Below are 15,910 nucleotides of genomic sequence, written 5' to 3'. Positions count from 1 at the left end.
TTTTTTCTTTTCCGCTCTTTATTCTCTCTCCTCCTGGAAAAATAATATTAGGTGGGGTCAAATGATATAAAACAAGATTGAACGATATCGATGATAACATAGCAAGAACAAAATAAGAGAGAAAAAAGATAAAATCAATAATATTATAATTATAAATAACATTAAGTTATTTATATTATATTTTAAAAGCTTTTATCAATGTTAAAAATGAGGGTTACAAATGATAAGCTTTAAATTGAAATATGATGCAATTCATAAAAGTTCAAAATATGAGGATTTCATAAGAAATTATCTATAACATTTTATCATTTTGAACATGGATTATTGTATCTTCCAAAACAAATGATGCAGTACTAATATGTTTATGGTTGATGTGCCAAGCACTCCTGTTTAGGATGACCTATTTATAAAAAAAAGGACTCATGAACATGAGTTTTTTTTTTTTCTTACAATATTGTTATTGGCATTGCTACCGTTACCTCACCTTTGTTTTACGATGTCATTACTACCATTGTTGTTCCATGACGCCATTGGTTCATGACAATATTGTCACCATGATTCTTTCCCTTTTTTTTTTTTTTTCTTTTCAAGTCCCACCTCTTATTGTTTTCCTCTTCTTTCATCTCTTCCTAAATATATATTTATTTTTCTTTCTTTTTCACATATTTCTCTTTCATCTTTTTTCCTTTTCTTATAGTAAATCATCAATAAATATTGATATTATGTATCAATATATCGGTATGTACGAGTTTAACAGATTATTGAGATTGATCCGATATCTAAAATAATGAAAATTAATTTTGAATTCAAAGAATATTGATATATTTAATAATATATATCTATAAAATGGTAAGTAAGCTCTCAAGGCTCTTATAAATACAAAATATAAGGATTAATAGACGCGAATTTTATCTCTGTAAATAAAAATAAATTCGAGTGCCTAAAAAATAAGAAAAGAAATAATCCCTGGGAATTATATACAAACAGATCCAATCTGATACGAACGGAATCTTCCTCGGACCTGTTCGTGGCAATAGTCGTACATCATCCATTTGTACAGGAAACGCCGGACGACTCGATACGATCTCTCCACTATACGGCCTTCCGATAAACGCACCCCCTATACCTCCCTTATCTACTCATAGCTGGCTTGTGGTTGATACCAACCAGCCGATTCCGGCGCAAAACGATCCCGTCTGTCTCAACGAGGGGGTGCACTTATCACGTCGGGGAGCGCCTCGAGAAGTAGCCTACCTCCACGTGCGTCCGCCATCCCACCCTTCTAACTCACACGAACGTGTACACGTGACAAAAAATCTCGTCCGTCTCTTTTATAAATCGAACGGTCAGTATCCTCTCTTACTATTGTTTCTATGCGACCGGGTGTAAGATGCGTTCCTCCATTACACGCTCGATTGACGGACAGGTCGCTTAAAATTTGGACACGTTTCGAGCCAGGAAGCCACCGGAGGCCGGAGACATCCATGAACCGTCCGTTGCGAGGAGTTGGGCTCTCGAGGACACAATTGCAAGCGCTATTTCCAGCAGAGTCACTGAACGGGATCCGGTCGTCTGTTCCTAGGCGGGTACCAAAGCGTACAGTCCGTCTCGATTTGGCCTGTGCCGTGCTCGAGCCCGTGCCCGCAAGCAAACCCTGAAAACCCTAGAAAGGGTGGAGAGGCCTTTGGCTTCCCCTTTTTGCGTGGAGATCGAGGGAGGAGGCGTGCCTGCGAAGCGATCGCCACTCTGGGAATTCTTCTGCCGTCGGTTTCTTAGCTCACCGTTTGGGATTCCGTTCGGTGGTTTTCTTTCCGTTTCGTTCTTTGGCTTCGTCTCTTCGGGTGGGCGTTTCTTATCTGCGGTCGGTTGGTTTCGTGGAGCTGATTGAGAGGGAGAAGGTGGGATGTGACAAGATGGAGGGGAGCTTCGGAGGTGGTGGTGATGATGGTATTGGAAAGAATGGGGGACCAAGCGACGGTCGGCCGCCAAACCCTTTCGCTGGAGCGTATCGGCAGTTCTTGGGCGGGGCCCATGGCGAGTCACCTTGTAAGTCGGCTCTCGGTCGCCATGACTCCCTTGTAAGTCCTCCTCCGTCTTCTTGTTCTTTTCCAATATTTTTCGTTCGTTAGATTTGATCTTTATAATGTCGTATCTGTGCTAGTATTTCGACATTTTTTTCCGTAAAATTCGAAGCACCGATTGTGTCAGGATTTATGTAGACGACTCCGAATTGTTGTCGTTCTTGTTTCTGCCTTTTTTTTTTCAAGATCAAAATGATTAGTGTATTTATATGTTTTTGTGCACGCTGATATCAATTTGCAGCGAAGACATTGTTGTCTGCATCATAAAGATCTAAGCTTTAGGGTTTTTCTCCTTTCTTTTCTTGTGCTGGCGAGATTGACTATAAAAAAAGAATGTGTTCGAATAATGATGTGGCTAGCATTTAAGAATGCACTTAAATGATGTTGCTGGAAAGTAGAGCTCTTCACGTTGCATTAACTAAGGCAAATTTTATTGATGAGATGTTTAACAAGTTTGATGTTGTCTCTTTTGTTGAACACCACCATGGTTAGTTTGTTGATTGGTAGATGGTGTAATGTGTAATTTATTCACCTTCATGAGACTCTGCCATAAGTGCTGTGGAAGTGTATTGGAAAAGAAATATTGGGTTATGATCATAGAAAATGTGAAAACATGTATTCCAATTTCCTAGTCTAATTGATTATTTTATCTATAACATATACAACTTATAACATACGTCATGGAATAACATTCCTAATAAGTTTATCTATTATGAGTTTAGTAAAATTGCATGAATTGAATCATATAGTTTATCAAGACTCTAGAAGAACTTCAACTTCTTACTTTGTCATGACTTTCTCGTTGTGTCTTAAATCACATGATTGTTCTTTTTTTAGCAGTTGTATCATGAGTTTGTCCATTACTTTATAATATAACAACTTAGATAAAAATGGTTATCCATTGTATTTGTGGAAGATGTTGTTGCTCTATTAAAAGCTATCATTTGTTGACATTGTGAATATATACAACTAGTTTGTCCTAATAATGATGTATATGTATCTTGTTTTAGCTAGTTTTTCGTAATTGGAAAGGTGTTTTATGGTAAAGACTTTAAAATTTTATCACAAAGATCCTAGACTCAAATCACTTGCCCTTTGCAAAATTTTCTTTTTTCATAAGTGGCGAGTTAGAGTATATAACTTTTAATGCTTCTGTAATGATCTTTTATTTACAACTTTACATGCATGTCCATTTCCAAGTGACAATAATGCTTTAAACCTCAGATTGTTTCTTACAGTGTTTATATTATGAATCTATTATGTATAAGAGAGTTTCATGTAGTAGTCATTCTTTGACTTCATTGGTGCGCTTTAACAACAAAAATCTGTTACTTCATCTATTTAACAAGTTTTTAAGAAAAAACAAGCTCTAATTGTCCACATGTTTCTTTAGATATAATGCATGAATCCTGTTAGCATGGTAGGTGGGTCCTCTATGTGATATTGCTTCTTTGACTGTTTTTTCAGGTAACATTTTCATTGAAAGCATCTGATGAAACTTGGGCTTTTAATTGATATGAAAGAAAAATGAACTACTACTCAATCCAGGAAAAATATAAAGCAAGAGGAATATAAGCTGATCAATGGAAATTTATATTGTAGGATAAAACATTTTTGTGGGCTTTCTTGGAGATAGTTGATATTTTTTGTCCTTTTTCCGTATTGGTATTTCATTAATAGTAGAAAAGTCCTCTAACCTGTTCTGTTATCATGATGTTTATGGCTGATTTTATATTTAAAATTTGATGGATGTATCTTAGCCCATCAATGGACAAAATTACAATTTGCAGTAGAAATGCTACTAGCAGGACTCGTGATATTTACAAAAAAATTGCAACTGACGATATAGCAACATTAAACAGAATTTTCTTAAATAGTAGGTCTTGTGTAATAACTTAGACTTATTTCCATGTAACTTCAGTATTGCCACAATAGATTCTGTGGTTACCACAATGATTTTGTCTCATAATAGAAGTTAATGCTGCAGGCAAAGACAAAACTGCTGGACGTTACTATTGAGGTTGAGAAAAGCAGTGAGGGTTGTGAAACTGACTTTCTCCCAATTCTACGGTCTGGGGCTTGGACTGATATAGGATTCCGGCATACCATGGAGGATGCATATGTTTGCTCTGACAATTTCATTCTAGATTATGGGCTCCAAAATTATGGAGAAGGGCCTAGTGCCTTCTACGGGGTACATGACCTTTCTTTTCTTTTCTTTTTTTAATATAGCGTTCCAATAAATATGGTGAACTTGCCATACAAAGATCTTGAATCCTTTCCAAGCAAAGTTCATATTTAGTCATTAGTATATTCTGTTCTGTAAAATGCTGCTCAGCCGGGACTGCATTATGTTGATTTTATCCTGAACTACGTATGTAGATACTGTGACATACTATAGATGGATCACGAAGTCTACTTTCTTACTGTCGTTTTTTTAGACTTCATCTTTACATTGCTGCATTCTCACCTGTTGCTAACTTTGATTGTGTAAAAATACACTGTTGGCAGGTTTTTGATGGGCATGGCGGAAGGCATGCTGCAGATTTTGCTTGCAACAACTTGCCTAGATTTCTCCTTGAGGATGAGGATTTTCCAAAGGAGATTGAGAGAGCGGTTGCTTCTGCATTCTTGCAGACAGATACTGCTTTTCAAGAAGTCTGCTCTGTCAACTCGTCTCTTGCTTCCGGGACGACTGCACTGGCTGCACTAGTTATTGGAAGGTCAGGCCTTTGCTTTACATTTTTCAATTGAGAAGGGTCTTTGACACTTTTGTTAGTTGTACTCCTAAGTGTGTTTTTCACCTTTTGAACTGGAAGATCTTCCCAGTGTTTAAAGAAATTTATATTCATTACTTTGATCCTCCTGTCGTTTCTTTTTTAGATAGAGGTGCAAAGTTGGTGATAAAAGAAGATATCCTCATTGGTTAATTTGTCATTTCTTTTAGATTGAATTATGTTTTATTTTTCATTTTAAATAGGAATTGACATCTGACCAGTTTACACATACACTTGTTAACGAGATGGTTGCTTAATATGTTGTGCATGATCATAGTAGATCTTTTGCTAGTTTTGCTTATGAATAGTTTGCACATGTTACCATTGTCAGGACCACTTTGTGCTCAAGTTCGTTAATCAATTATTTCGCACCCATCTTAATTTTTCTCTTTATTATTTTTATAATCATGAAAGTAGTCCATATGATCTGCTGTATTAGATCATGTGAGCTAAGAAATAGTTCTTGGTATAACCTGAGCATTTGTTTTATTATCGTAGATGTACTCAGATATATTTGTTTAGATTAAATATTTTATGTATTTTTGCTTTATTGTAATTGTTTCAGTAGGCAATAAACCATGCAGAATTTTTATAGAATCTTATAAGTCCGCTTCTGTTGGAGTAATAACACCCTATATTCTATATGTAAAACTTCTTAATAAACATGTTACTTAACACCTGCAATGGGAAGGTACTAATTAAATTGGAAGTTAACATTTTGAATGATTTGTAGTGTGGTTGTTGTGTACCAAACATTGATGTTGATGGATATATGCAGTCAAATAGATGGGGAATGTACCAGCAGAACCATCCCCAGTGGCATATTTCAAGTTGCCCTGTCATTTTCGAGCATTCATTTCATGTTGTCAAATGTTTCCTTTCTTGATTCTACAGGTCACTGGTGGTTGGAAATGCTGGAGACTGCCGGGCTGTTCTTTGCCGCCGTGGAAAGGCCATTGAGATGTCTCATGATCACAAGCCAGCCTGCAGTAAGGAGCGGAAGCGAATTGAAGCCTTGGGGGGTCATGTCTACGATGGCTACCTCAACGGGCTGCTTAATGTGGCCCGTGCCATAGGGGACTGGCACATAAATGGGATGAAGGATCACGATGGCTTGGGCCCTCTCAGTGCAGAACCCGAGGTGATGAAAATGAGGCTGACCGAGGATGATGAGTTTCTGATTCTGGGTTGTGATGGAATCTGGGATGTTTTCCTCAGCCAGAATGCGGTGGACTTTGCACGCAGGAAGCTCCAAGAGCACAATGATCCAGCCGCCTGCTGCAAGGAACTGGTCGACGAAGCCCTGAAGAGGAAGAGCAGCGACAATCTTGCAGTGGTTTTAGTGTGCTTCCAGTCAAAGCCGCCTCCTGTGCTGACTGCTCCACGGCCTCGGGTTCAAAGAAGCATATCAGCGGAGGGCCTTAGGGAATTGCAAAGCTTCCTAGATAGTCTGGCGGATTGAGGTAGGCTATCACCGAATGTCCGGTTGTTCTCTCCGTGATTCTTAGGTGGATCTTAGATTAGCTGCCTAGCGTGGTAGTCTCTTTTTCGGTGGTGAGATTTTGTTATTGCCCAACTGTAACATATGCGGCGGCTGATTCCCATCTACACTGAGTTTCTGTTTTTCCATTCAACTATTGGCACAAGAACAAGACCCTATTTACTTGCTAAGGCATGCCGACTAGGCTGTTTACAGTGCAGCTCTTCATCATAAAGGCTAAGGAAATGCCTGATTGAGTTAGTGGTCGTGTACATTTGTTTTGAATGCCAGCAAAGCCCTCCCTCTGTTGAGGATCTCCCCAGTATAAATCTAGCTCCTGAAAGCTATTCCTGTTGTGTGCTCTTCAGGATCGAGGCTTTCCATTGTGAAATTTCCTTTTGGTTTTATTTTATTTTATTGTCAGCATCACTTTCTTTGTGTTATGCCAGAAGAAGACACAATCATGCCTCGAGTCTTTCAAGTACACTGTCCCGATTCACTCCAACTAAATGTTTGAGATGATTTTTTTATGCTACTGCAACTTTTGGTTGTGATCTTAGTATTTTGATCTATGCTAAAAAAATATTTTTTTTATTTATCGTTATTGATTTTATCGACGAAAGATATAATAAAAAATAATAAAATGATGTATAAAAAATTAATTTTAATATTTCTATTATGTATTCGGTGATGATGGATGTCAGTATAGGCTGTGAATGAATGGTGTGATTGTGATAAGTGGAAATGATGCAATGATCGATCAGAATACTGAAAACTTCTGCAGCTTCTTACGGGAACTCAGGAACTCCATTATTAGGCATTGGCAATCAGCAACTGTAAGAACCGAACCAAACACTAAATATCTATGAACCTGTTGACATGATTTATGTGGCAACTCCTAACAATTAAGACTAAAAGACGGAATGCCAACATAGTTATAGTTCAGTATTTTTAAGTGACACTCGTTAAAAACATAAATGAAGATTTGGTGCTTACCATGTAGTTCGTTCAGCCACCGACCGATGCCGTCAAAGGTCTGATGCCTGCTGATATCATACACCAGAAGAGCTCCTACAGCTCCCCCCATAATATGCAGGCAGATGTTACGGCCTTGAAACGTTCCTGACCCGCTGTATCCCATACCTAAGCTTTGATTTCCTTCCCATCAATTTCCATCTTCCGAGTTCAAATTTAACACCTATAGGGGACTTGGAATTCGGGTAGAATTCATTCTGGGTAAATCTTGCTAGCAAATTCGATTTTCCAACAGCAGAGTCACCAATCATAACAATTTTAAAAAGATAGTCCTCACTCTGCTGTTCATCCCCCTTATAGTCCGGTCCATCTGTGAATTCTACCAAATTGCTACTCCCATTGTGGTGCTCACTAAAGAACCATATAGCTAATACTGCCAGAATAAAGCATGTAGGGTAAGACATCTAAAATATGACATCTCAGCCTAAGTTAAAAATTAAAGTTTGACATAAATAAAGAAAAAATATGCAGACAATCCCAATCAAAATCAACTATCATTACACACTTGTTAGAATCATGAGCTAATCAGAATAAGTTCACAAACTCCAGCATGATTTCCTTAATACAAATTTCTATGTAGACCAGTAGCAACTATGAACTTTCTTTACATAAATATAAATCGCAAAATGAGATAAAATTTGTAAAAAGGAGAATGGAGATGTTTTTTGCCCACCAATTGTTCATTAAACAAATTGATTAGTAAGATGTTTTTTACGGTCCACAATTAACGTGAACACCCTTTTGGAACCAGGCAGCAGACTTAAGCCTCAAAAGAATTTATCCACAAGATTACTGAAGCTGTTGGTCCAGATAAAAGGATATCCTTTCAGGATTCTCATACAGAAGTTGAACTCTGCCATCGACTCAGGTAAAATGCAACTCCAAGTGAACAAAAACGAAACATGGCTGGTCCAATGGTGCATGTGAGACATACCATCTCCCTCACTCAACGGGGTTTGACATTCAAAATCAGACCCTAGTATGAGAATGTGAGGTATAGACCTTTACGACTCAACATGCTTTCTAATTCCATCTATTTTTCTACTCGAACCTCTCATCATGTCATAATATTAGATCGGTTCTAATATCAATTGTTAGAATCCAATCCGATATCATGAAGCCTCAACAACTGTGTCAAAATGCTAAACTAGAATGTTAAGCAGGCAATTATAAATCAATCCGAGTCTTTGACCACTTCCAATGTGCAACTAAATCGAGGTGTTATAAAATTTCACGCACCCAGAAAAATTAAAAGATGACAGGACAAAATGAAATCTAGTCTATTAGTTGTAGTTCGGATATTAAATCTTGGTTTGCATTGGTATTCAACCTATCTTTCGCTTTATCAAGCCATATCTGCTACGAACAGGCTGGGGATGACGAGAGGAGAAGATCAGTAGACTTGGCATATGTATTCTTAAAAGAAACGTAGATTCATAAACATATCAAAATTTGCAATACACATTAACTGGCCTTAAGGTTAACAATATAATAACCCACAATGAAAATTAATAGCAGGACTTCTTTACCTACATTTTGGGTGGGAAGATAAGTCGGAAACCACAAACCAAACTGGCTGGAATAGAGCACACTGAAAAAAAAGGGTACTGCTAATAGGATATTTTGATATTTTCTAAACGCTAGAAGAAAGTAGGCACCAAAAGCAAGCGAAAAGGAGAAGCTTTTGAGAAAGTTGAATACCAATACCAATCTTTTAAGTCACAAAACAGAGGAAAAGCCCACAAATGCAGCATGAATTAGGTACAGAGGCATAACATCGAGAAAATATGGTGAAACAAACATAAAACCGAACAATTTCAGACCAAATTCACCAAAACCTATAAAAAAAATATACAGAATTACACAAATTTAGCACGGGATGCATCTCGCTACGACGGGTCTGATTCCGGAAACTAAAATCAATCTTACCATCGAGATCGCGAGAAGCAGCGCTGAATCAGGTACAAGATCTCGTCCTTTACCCCACTCGCCGAGAAACCCTCGATTGCCTGCGACTTCATGAGAGGCACGGGAAGGAAGAAAGGTGAGCGGAACCCTATCATTGCAGTTTAAAATCGGATCTCCGCATCCCATTCGACCTTCGCTCCTTTTCCGCAGGTAAATAAAAAGACCCATCGTAACGATACAACAGCAAATCTTGAAACCGTTATAATCATTTATAACATTGGGCCGTCATCTTTTATGAATATAAAAAACCAACGGAAATAACGCCTATTATTGATCATATCATAGTTTTAATAAAACGCTTTGGGATTCAGCTATATATCACAAAGTATGCAACTATATTTATGTGGTAAATGAGGATCCCAATAATTATCATTTCCCACACATAATATTTCTACTATTTTATTCGACCAATTCAATCTTTCATATTAGATCAAAATAAAAAAAAGAAAAGACGTAAATCAACGCATACAACCTTAGCTAGTCGAACACGTCAATCATCCAAATAGTATTATACAATCTGAAAGATACAAAAACATATAGTTGAAAGGGTTAAAAGAGTTATCACAGAGAGTTGAATGGTGTTTCCCCATTTGTTTGGATACAGAAGAGACAATTCCCAAAAGAAACAATGGAGTTGGTATCCTTTCTCTTCTCAATCCAACCTGATAAAATTTTCCCAATGTCCTCTCTCTCTCTCTCTCTCTCTCTCATTTCTCTTCTAATTTTCTTATTTCAAGAAAATAATATCAAGTTGAAGATTATTTGCTGCTCATTGCTCTTTATTTGAAGTGGCTGGAAGACTACTGAGTTGTGAGCATGTTTGCACCATCTGCCAAACTCATCAGAGTTTAATCTGACATCATCTGTGGAGCAGTAGTTCTCTATCATCAGAACAACTTTGATCTCCTCACATATAACATACTTTTGATGTAGTTCTGGCTACATCAATTAACAAATTTGAGCTTGGAGAAGTAATGAACATGATGTTCTGCATACATTTACACTTTGATCTCAAGCCAATCCAACATTCATATCCATGCAGTGTTGCTTGCTGCCTATACCTCATCCCCAGTCTCACACTAGTGTATCTGTACTGCAATCTTAAATTTGTTCAGATAAAAAAAATGCAAAGAAAGAGGATTAAAAGAAAAGTGATGTGGGTTTTGATACCTCTGGAGACTGAAATCTGTTCCCGGGGCTCTTTAGTTCAATTGTTTATTAGGTCGTAGTACTAAAACAATCTCAACATTTCATGTTGGCCACAACTTGTTTTCATTCATTGAAGCAGAAGAAAAGGCTACAAAATTGAGAAAAGAAGTTGAGCAGCCACTCAAACCTCTCACAAAATTGACATGAACAGTTCATGTCCCCATCAAATCACCACAACAGACGGATCTTTCAGTTACCAAATGAACATTTTGCCAAGAAAAAATAGAACATAATTGTAAATAGTTGCTGCTGCTTGTAGTCGAAACAGGACGACACAAATAGTAGTGTGTAACACATGCCATGTCTTGCAATGTTGAACTCATACTCCATAGATAACATCCTAATCATGCTTTCAGGGTACAGTGCCACATAACTGTCGTCTGCAAGGAAAGATTTTGCAAACTCCACAAGTCATTCAAATTTTCTGTCAGGTATTATTTGGTCCATACCCAGCAGGCTTTTTGAGGTACACAACCCATGCAATTTGCTTCATTTAGAACATCTATCAGCCTAATCTTCAACACATGTGCAAGTAAAGTTTCTGGTCTCTCTAATACAATTTTGCTAATAGAATCTCTAGCTTTTTAATATAGAGTTTTCACATATTTTGATTTAATGATGCACATCCAATGTCCTGAATTATGAAATATCAGTACTAGCAACATCACCTTGACTCTAATTATATGTACCCTTGGTATCATTTAGAATACACATAAAACCAATATAATTGATTTTTTTTTTTCATGATCAACATTTCAGCATATAAGACTAATCTGTAGTCAGTTTCCAGAAGTAATGAGATAATTTCATGTTTCAAAATCCTGGTAATCATAACATAAATAGGAGATGTTAGCCATAATAAAACAGATTTTAAAAAGTAAGAAAAAGAAAAACCAACCCACGCATAATAGAAGTGGTGCTGATCCAATGGTAAGAAAATCTTTAGGCAATCTTGCAATATGAGAGTGCATCTTTTTACCTGTCGAAATTCAGATTATCTTCATGGTCCAACTACAGCTTTATTCCAAAAGAGAAAAAGAGTTCTGCGCTTCAAAAACATTATTGGTAAGACATTACATTAGTACCTAGATAGCATATCAGGAAACACATTCCCAAGTGTCTATTATGTTTCCTCCTTGTCCAAATTTCCCTGTGTTTCAGTTTCATTGACACCAGAAACAAGTTCTGCTTCAAATGACACTGACGGCAGCCTCTCATAGACCCTGGAACTCAAAGGAAGAAGTCTTTTCTGCCCTGATCTCAGTGTCTGACTTAGTTTATCATAGTTCCATCTCTGCTGAACATACACCACAACAACAAAAACAGCTGCAGTCACTGGAATTGCAATATCCCCAAACTTAGAATAGAAGTCTAAGCTTGGGTTCACAAATTCATACTGCTCTGAGAAGTATGGATTGAAAACTGGAGCCCTTATAAAATCATAAACATGTGGAAGAAGCCTAACCACTGTCATTCCAATGTAGTAGGTTTTCTTCAGTGGTTTGCAATCAATTTGCCATAAAAAGTTACCAATGATTTGAGGAAGCAAAAAGAAATCTTGAATGAGACCTATGTACTCCTCTAGTTGATTTCCCCATTCATGCACTTTATGGCTATTCCCTCTCAGGTCCAAGTATTCCTCCTGGTAAACAGGTCTCCGAGAGGCATTAACAAAATGCACTATAAGAACTCCCAGAAAACCAATTGCATGGATGCCAAAACTTATAAGAAGTACCCTTTTATCACTTGGGACTCGTCCTGGTTCCAGTGGGGCCCGTGTGAGTAATCTGATACGAGATTTCACTACCTTCTGACCAAGCCTTAAGGTGAGTAAGAAAGCACTCAGCACAAGAATCTTCACCATGTAGTCAATGATCTGGAACCATTGATTCTTTTCAAGCGTATATGATGGGTTCTCATAAAATTCGGATGTGAATCTTGCAAACAATGCCTCAGCTCCGGTTATCAGAGGAATGCTATAACCTAGTGCCTGGACACCAAGCATGACAAGAGATATGTAAGGAACAACACCACCATTGTCTCTGATGTAGAAGAGTTGACTTAAAATAGAAAAGATTGCCATTGATAATGTAAGAATCCGTAGAATTCCCTCAACACCTCTTCTGGAAAGTATGTCTTCACGCTGCCCCCGGTATAAAATAGGAAGTGTCTGGAGCTTGATTGGGCTAAAATGTAGAGGATCATCATCATTTCTTTGACTATTAATAGAGAACTTTGCTGTTGGATTCATTAGCCACCGTGCGGTTGTTGGTGGGTACTCTACTTTTACTTCAACTAAACAATCTAATCCACCTTCAAGATCCATGCTCTCAAACAGGATTTTCCATGAAGCACGTACATCTCTGCAGCCTATTAAATACATTCTTCCATCAATGGGGTTATAAATGCCCTCCAAGTAGAGAACTGAAACATTGGTGTAAAGATTCCCTGAGACTGTCAGCTCTGCCGATACATTCAGAAGCAGCTGCTGCTCAGTGGAGATAGATTTAGAAGGTTGGAGATTCTGGCTTCTTGCGAATGATACATTAGAAAATGCCCAGTAATGGCCAAACAGTGATCCAAGAGAAAGCACTTCCATCCGAAGGAATGGCCTCTCTATACGAACTTTGGGTATTGGCTCTGGCACTGCTGGCACATGAAGAGTGAGATCATCTGCAAGATTGGAAAGATTTACCATGTCATCACCATCATCCCCTTTTCTTGGATAGCTTAGGAGTGATTTTTTTATAATAGTACTGAAATCAAAGGGTTCACTTTTCTCAAGAAAAGCACCAGCAAGCTTGATCTTCGAGTACTTGTACATAGTAAAAGGATTGCTTCTCATTTTATTCCACAGTTCCAGTGGGTGCACAGGCTTTTCAAATGACAAGGGAAAATGCAAGACACCCTTTGTATTATTGACACTGGTTATTCTCCCATATATGATATTGCGTTGGCTAATGGAGAAGGATGTTGGGACATATAAGCAAATGCGAGAGTGGCATCCTCCATTACCAAGCCCGAGACACCCAACCATGCAGAGTTGTCCAGCAGAAGAATTCCATATTCCCTCCGCTGTAAGAGTCAGACCATTGAGACCTGTCCTCTGTGCCACCATGTACTGATTCTCCCATGGAGGAATGGCTCTAAACACTGCAGACACTCTTGCATAGCTCAAGTTATTCATACCAATTCTCGGCTCACACCTAATATCTTGCATCATAAGCCCAACATTGGCAAACCCACCATCGGTTGCATTGATTTCCTTCTCTGATGCAAAAGGCCCCAATGTACTGCAGTACTCATCAGTTGAATTACAGTTCCAATCCGGCACAATGTTGAGTATCTCACCAGAGGCAAACTGATCAAGAATTCCACAGAACCCAGATCCTCTATAGACCTCAAATTGGCTACCTATTATGTCATCTCTATAAGGGTACGGAGTGCATGCCTTTGAAATGAGCTTTTCTGATCCAAACTCATAATTTGAGTAAGGACCAAGCTGGGAAGACAACTGAATCTTATCGAAGTATCTAGGGCTCGATTGCCTGTTCAAACTCTTCATTTCACCGCGGACAGCTCTACTTGTCAAGGTGAAGGCCTTGGGGTAGCGAAGAACAAGCAAAATCTGGTCGTCTTGCAAAAGCGGATGCTGGTACTTGTTCAAACCTGAATCTTTCACCCATTCCCATGGGTTGGCGGAATCTGCCTCACGGGAAGGGAGCAAAGCACTTCCCAACAGACACAAAACCCTCTCTCCACCATTCTCCTCCGACTCAGTGTAAACACCTTCAAAAAGAATCCTGAGTTGCGAACTCCCTGGCCAAAACTGGAATTCTGGGAACTGATACCGAACCGCTTCTGGAGCGGTACCATTCCTGGATATCCCTAAACCCAAAGCTCCACTGACATTGAGTGAACTATGAAAATTGCGGTTTAGATCGACATGGTTCAAAGCGAAGGTAACAAGACGCAAGGGATCAGGAAGGTTCGAAACATTTTGTGCAGCATCACTCGTGTCAAACGGCATAAGAGGGGCCTCACCGGAGGCCTGCCTCCAGTCTCCCCTGGCAAACGACAACTCCTGTTTGAGGCTATTGGCCCTGTTGACATCCAACTGCAAATTGTGACCTGACGACAGGAAAGACCTACATTGTTTCTTGACCTCAGGGAATCGAGTATGGTCATGGGGTTCGAAAGGGTCTTCTACTGCGGCAGCCACAACCTGTTCAGCTCTGTAAGGTGGATGCGAGTAGGAGGAGGTAATGCTGAAGGACATCAAAATCCCCAGAATCCACATTTTCAGGAAAAAAAGGAGTGTGGCATCCATACCCAATTCGATCACTCAGAAAGCTCGACCTTAATATTGTTATCAGACACAATTGGTCCAGTTATCTGTAGGAAAATTACATGATACAAGCAAATCCAAGTTTCCTTCGCTCAAAGCAGTAAGGTACACAAAGATGTGGCATAATCAAGCAGCTTTAACAGTTCTCATCTTCTTTTTCTTCTGAAGAAGAGTTCCAAAGGTTAATAACAAGAACAACATCAGATAAGATTACAAGCTCGATTCTAGCTATCGACTCCAAAAAAGATCAACTTGGCTGGAACAGAGGGGATTGACGATCGGTATGACTGACCTGAAGGGGGAGGGAGAGGGGGGAGATATAGGGTTTTGCGCTCCTTGGTCCTCAGTGTGGCATGAACTGCTGCATTCATCCAAGATCTTAATTCCACTCGTGGCATGAGATCTTGAGTTGAAACCTTTCCCTTCTGTTTTAATGGCAGGTTGTGAGCTATGATCGAAGGAGCTGAGATAGGTTGGGAGACTTCCTGTGTTGACTTTGCACCACACCTGAGTGGGTGAACAGACCGGGTTTCCAATTGGATGAGAAGCCATTGACATCCATGTATATTACAAATTTGCCACTACCAGAGACCCACAGTGGCCAAGTGAGAAGCGGGCAATTCGGATAATAGAACCAACAGTGGAGCCTATTCCGTTGGCTCGATCCGGTGGAACGTGATGTGGAGCGGGCGTTAGCTCAATCTCCACTTGCATATGAAGTCATATCTGCGATCGAGGCACGAAGTCATACGCTGTTCCGAACGTAATGAGACTTGGTCGTTAGGGTGGACGGCCGTGGTGGCTTCAGCAGCTGTAGTTGTTGAAAGTTCTGGCACCAGAAGCTGATGCTGTGATGTTTCGGATCAGAAAGCAGTAGGATTACAAGCAATGGAAGCGAGGGATGCACATTAGACTCGGATTAGAAAGCTGGGTGTCCTCATACAAGATGACAAGTTTGTTGCAGGAGAGCGTTAGGCGAAGTGCAGCATTCCATTAAGAACAAGAAACTAAA

At 39.1% G+C, this 15,910-nt stretch overlaps 2 protein-coding genes and 1 long non-coding RNA gene across 3 annotated transcripts; 1 reads left to right on the top strand and 2 right to left on the bottom strand.

Moving 5' to 3' along the window:
* The first annotated feature begins 1,640 nt into the window (after nucleotides 1-1,640).
* On the top strand, nucleotides 1,641-6,599 carry LOC135642365 (probable protein phosphatase 2C 57). The gene is made up of 4 exons (XM_065158469.1): nucleotides 1,641-2,078; nucleotides 4,069-4,275; nucleotides 4,593-4,804; nucleotides 5,753-6,599. Exons 1-4 carry the CDS (start codon nucleotides 1,914-1,916, stop codon nucleotides 6,318-6,320), a joined length of 1,152 nt encoding a protein of 383 aa, XP_065014541.1. The 5' UTR covers nucleotides 1,641-1,913; the 3' UTR covers nucleotides 6,321-6,599.
* A 574-nt stretch (nucleotides 6,600-7,173) lies between these two features.
* Nucleotides 7,174-9,473, bottom strand: LOC135642245 (uncharacterized). The gene is made up of 2 exons (XR_010497912.1): nucleotides 9,303-9,473; nucleotides 7,174-7,746 (listed from the first exon to the last, which is right to left on the bottom strand). It is a non-coding gene; the product is annotated as an uncharacterized LOC135642245 (long non-coding RNA).
* Nucleotides 9,474-11,481: 2,008 nt separating this feature from the next.
* Nucleotides 11,482-15,522, bottom strand: LOC135642759 (uncharacterized). The gene is made up of 2 exons (XM_065159166.1): nucleotides 15,191-15,522; nucleotides 11,482-15,060 (listed from the first exon to the last, which is right to left on the bottom strand). Exon 2 carries the CDS (start codon nucleotides 14,878-14,880, stop codon nucleotides 11,674-11,676), a length of 3,207 nt encoding a protein of 1,068 aa, XP_065015238.1. The 5' UTR covers nucleotides 14,881-15,060; nucleotides 15,191-15,522; the 3' UTR covers nucleotides 11,482-11,673.
* Between the last annotated feature and the right edge of the window lie 388 nt (nucleotides 15,523-15,910).

Source organism: Musa acuminata, chromosome BXJ3-7 (genome assembly GCF_036884655.1).
Source record: "Musa acuminata AAA Group cultivar baxijiao chromosome BXJ3-7, Cavendish_Baxijiao_AAA, whole genome shotgun sequence".
NCBI classification, from domain to species: Eukaryota; Viridiplantae; Streptophyta; class Magnoliopsida; order Zingiberales; family Musaceae; genus Musa; species Musa acuminata.
This window is presented reverse-complemented; position numbering and strand designations above follow the sequence as displayed.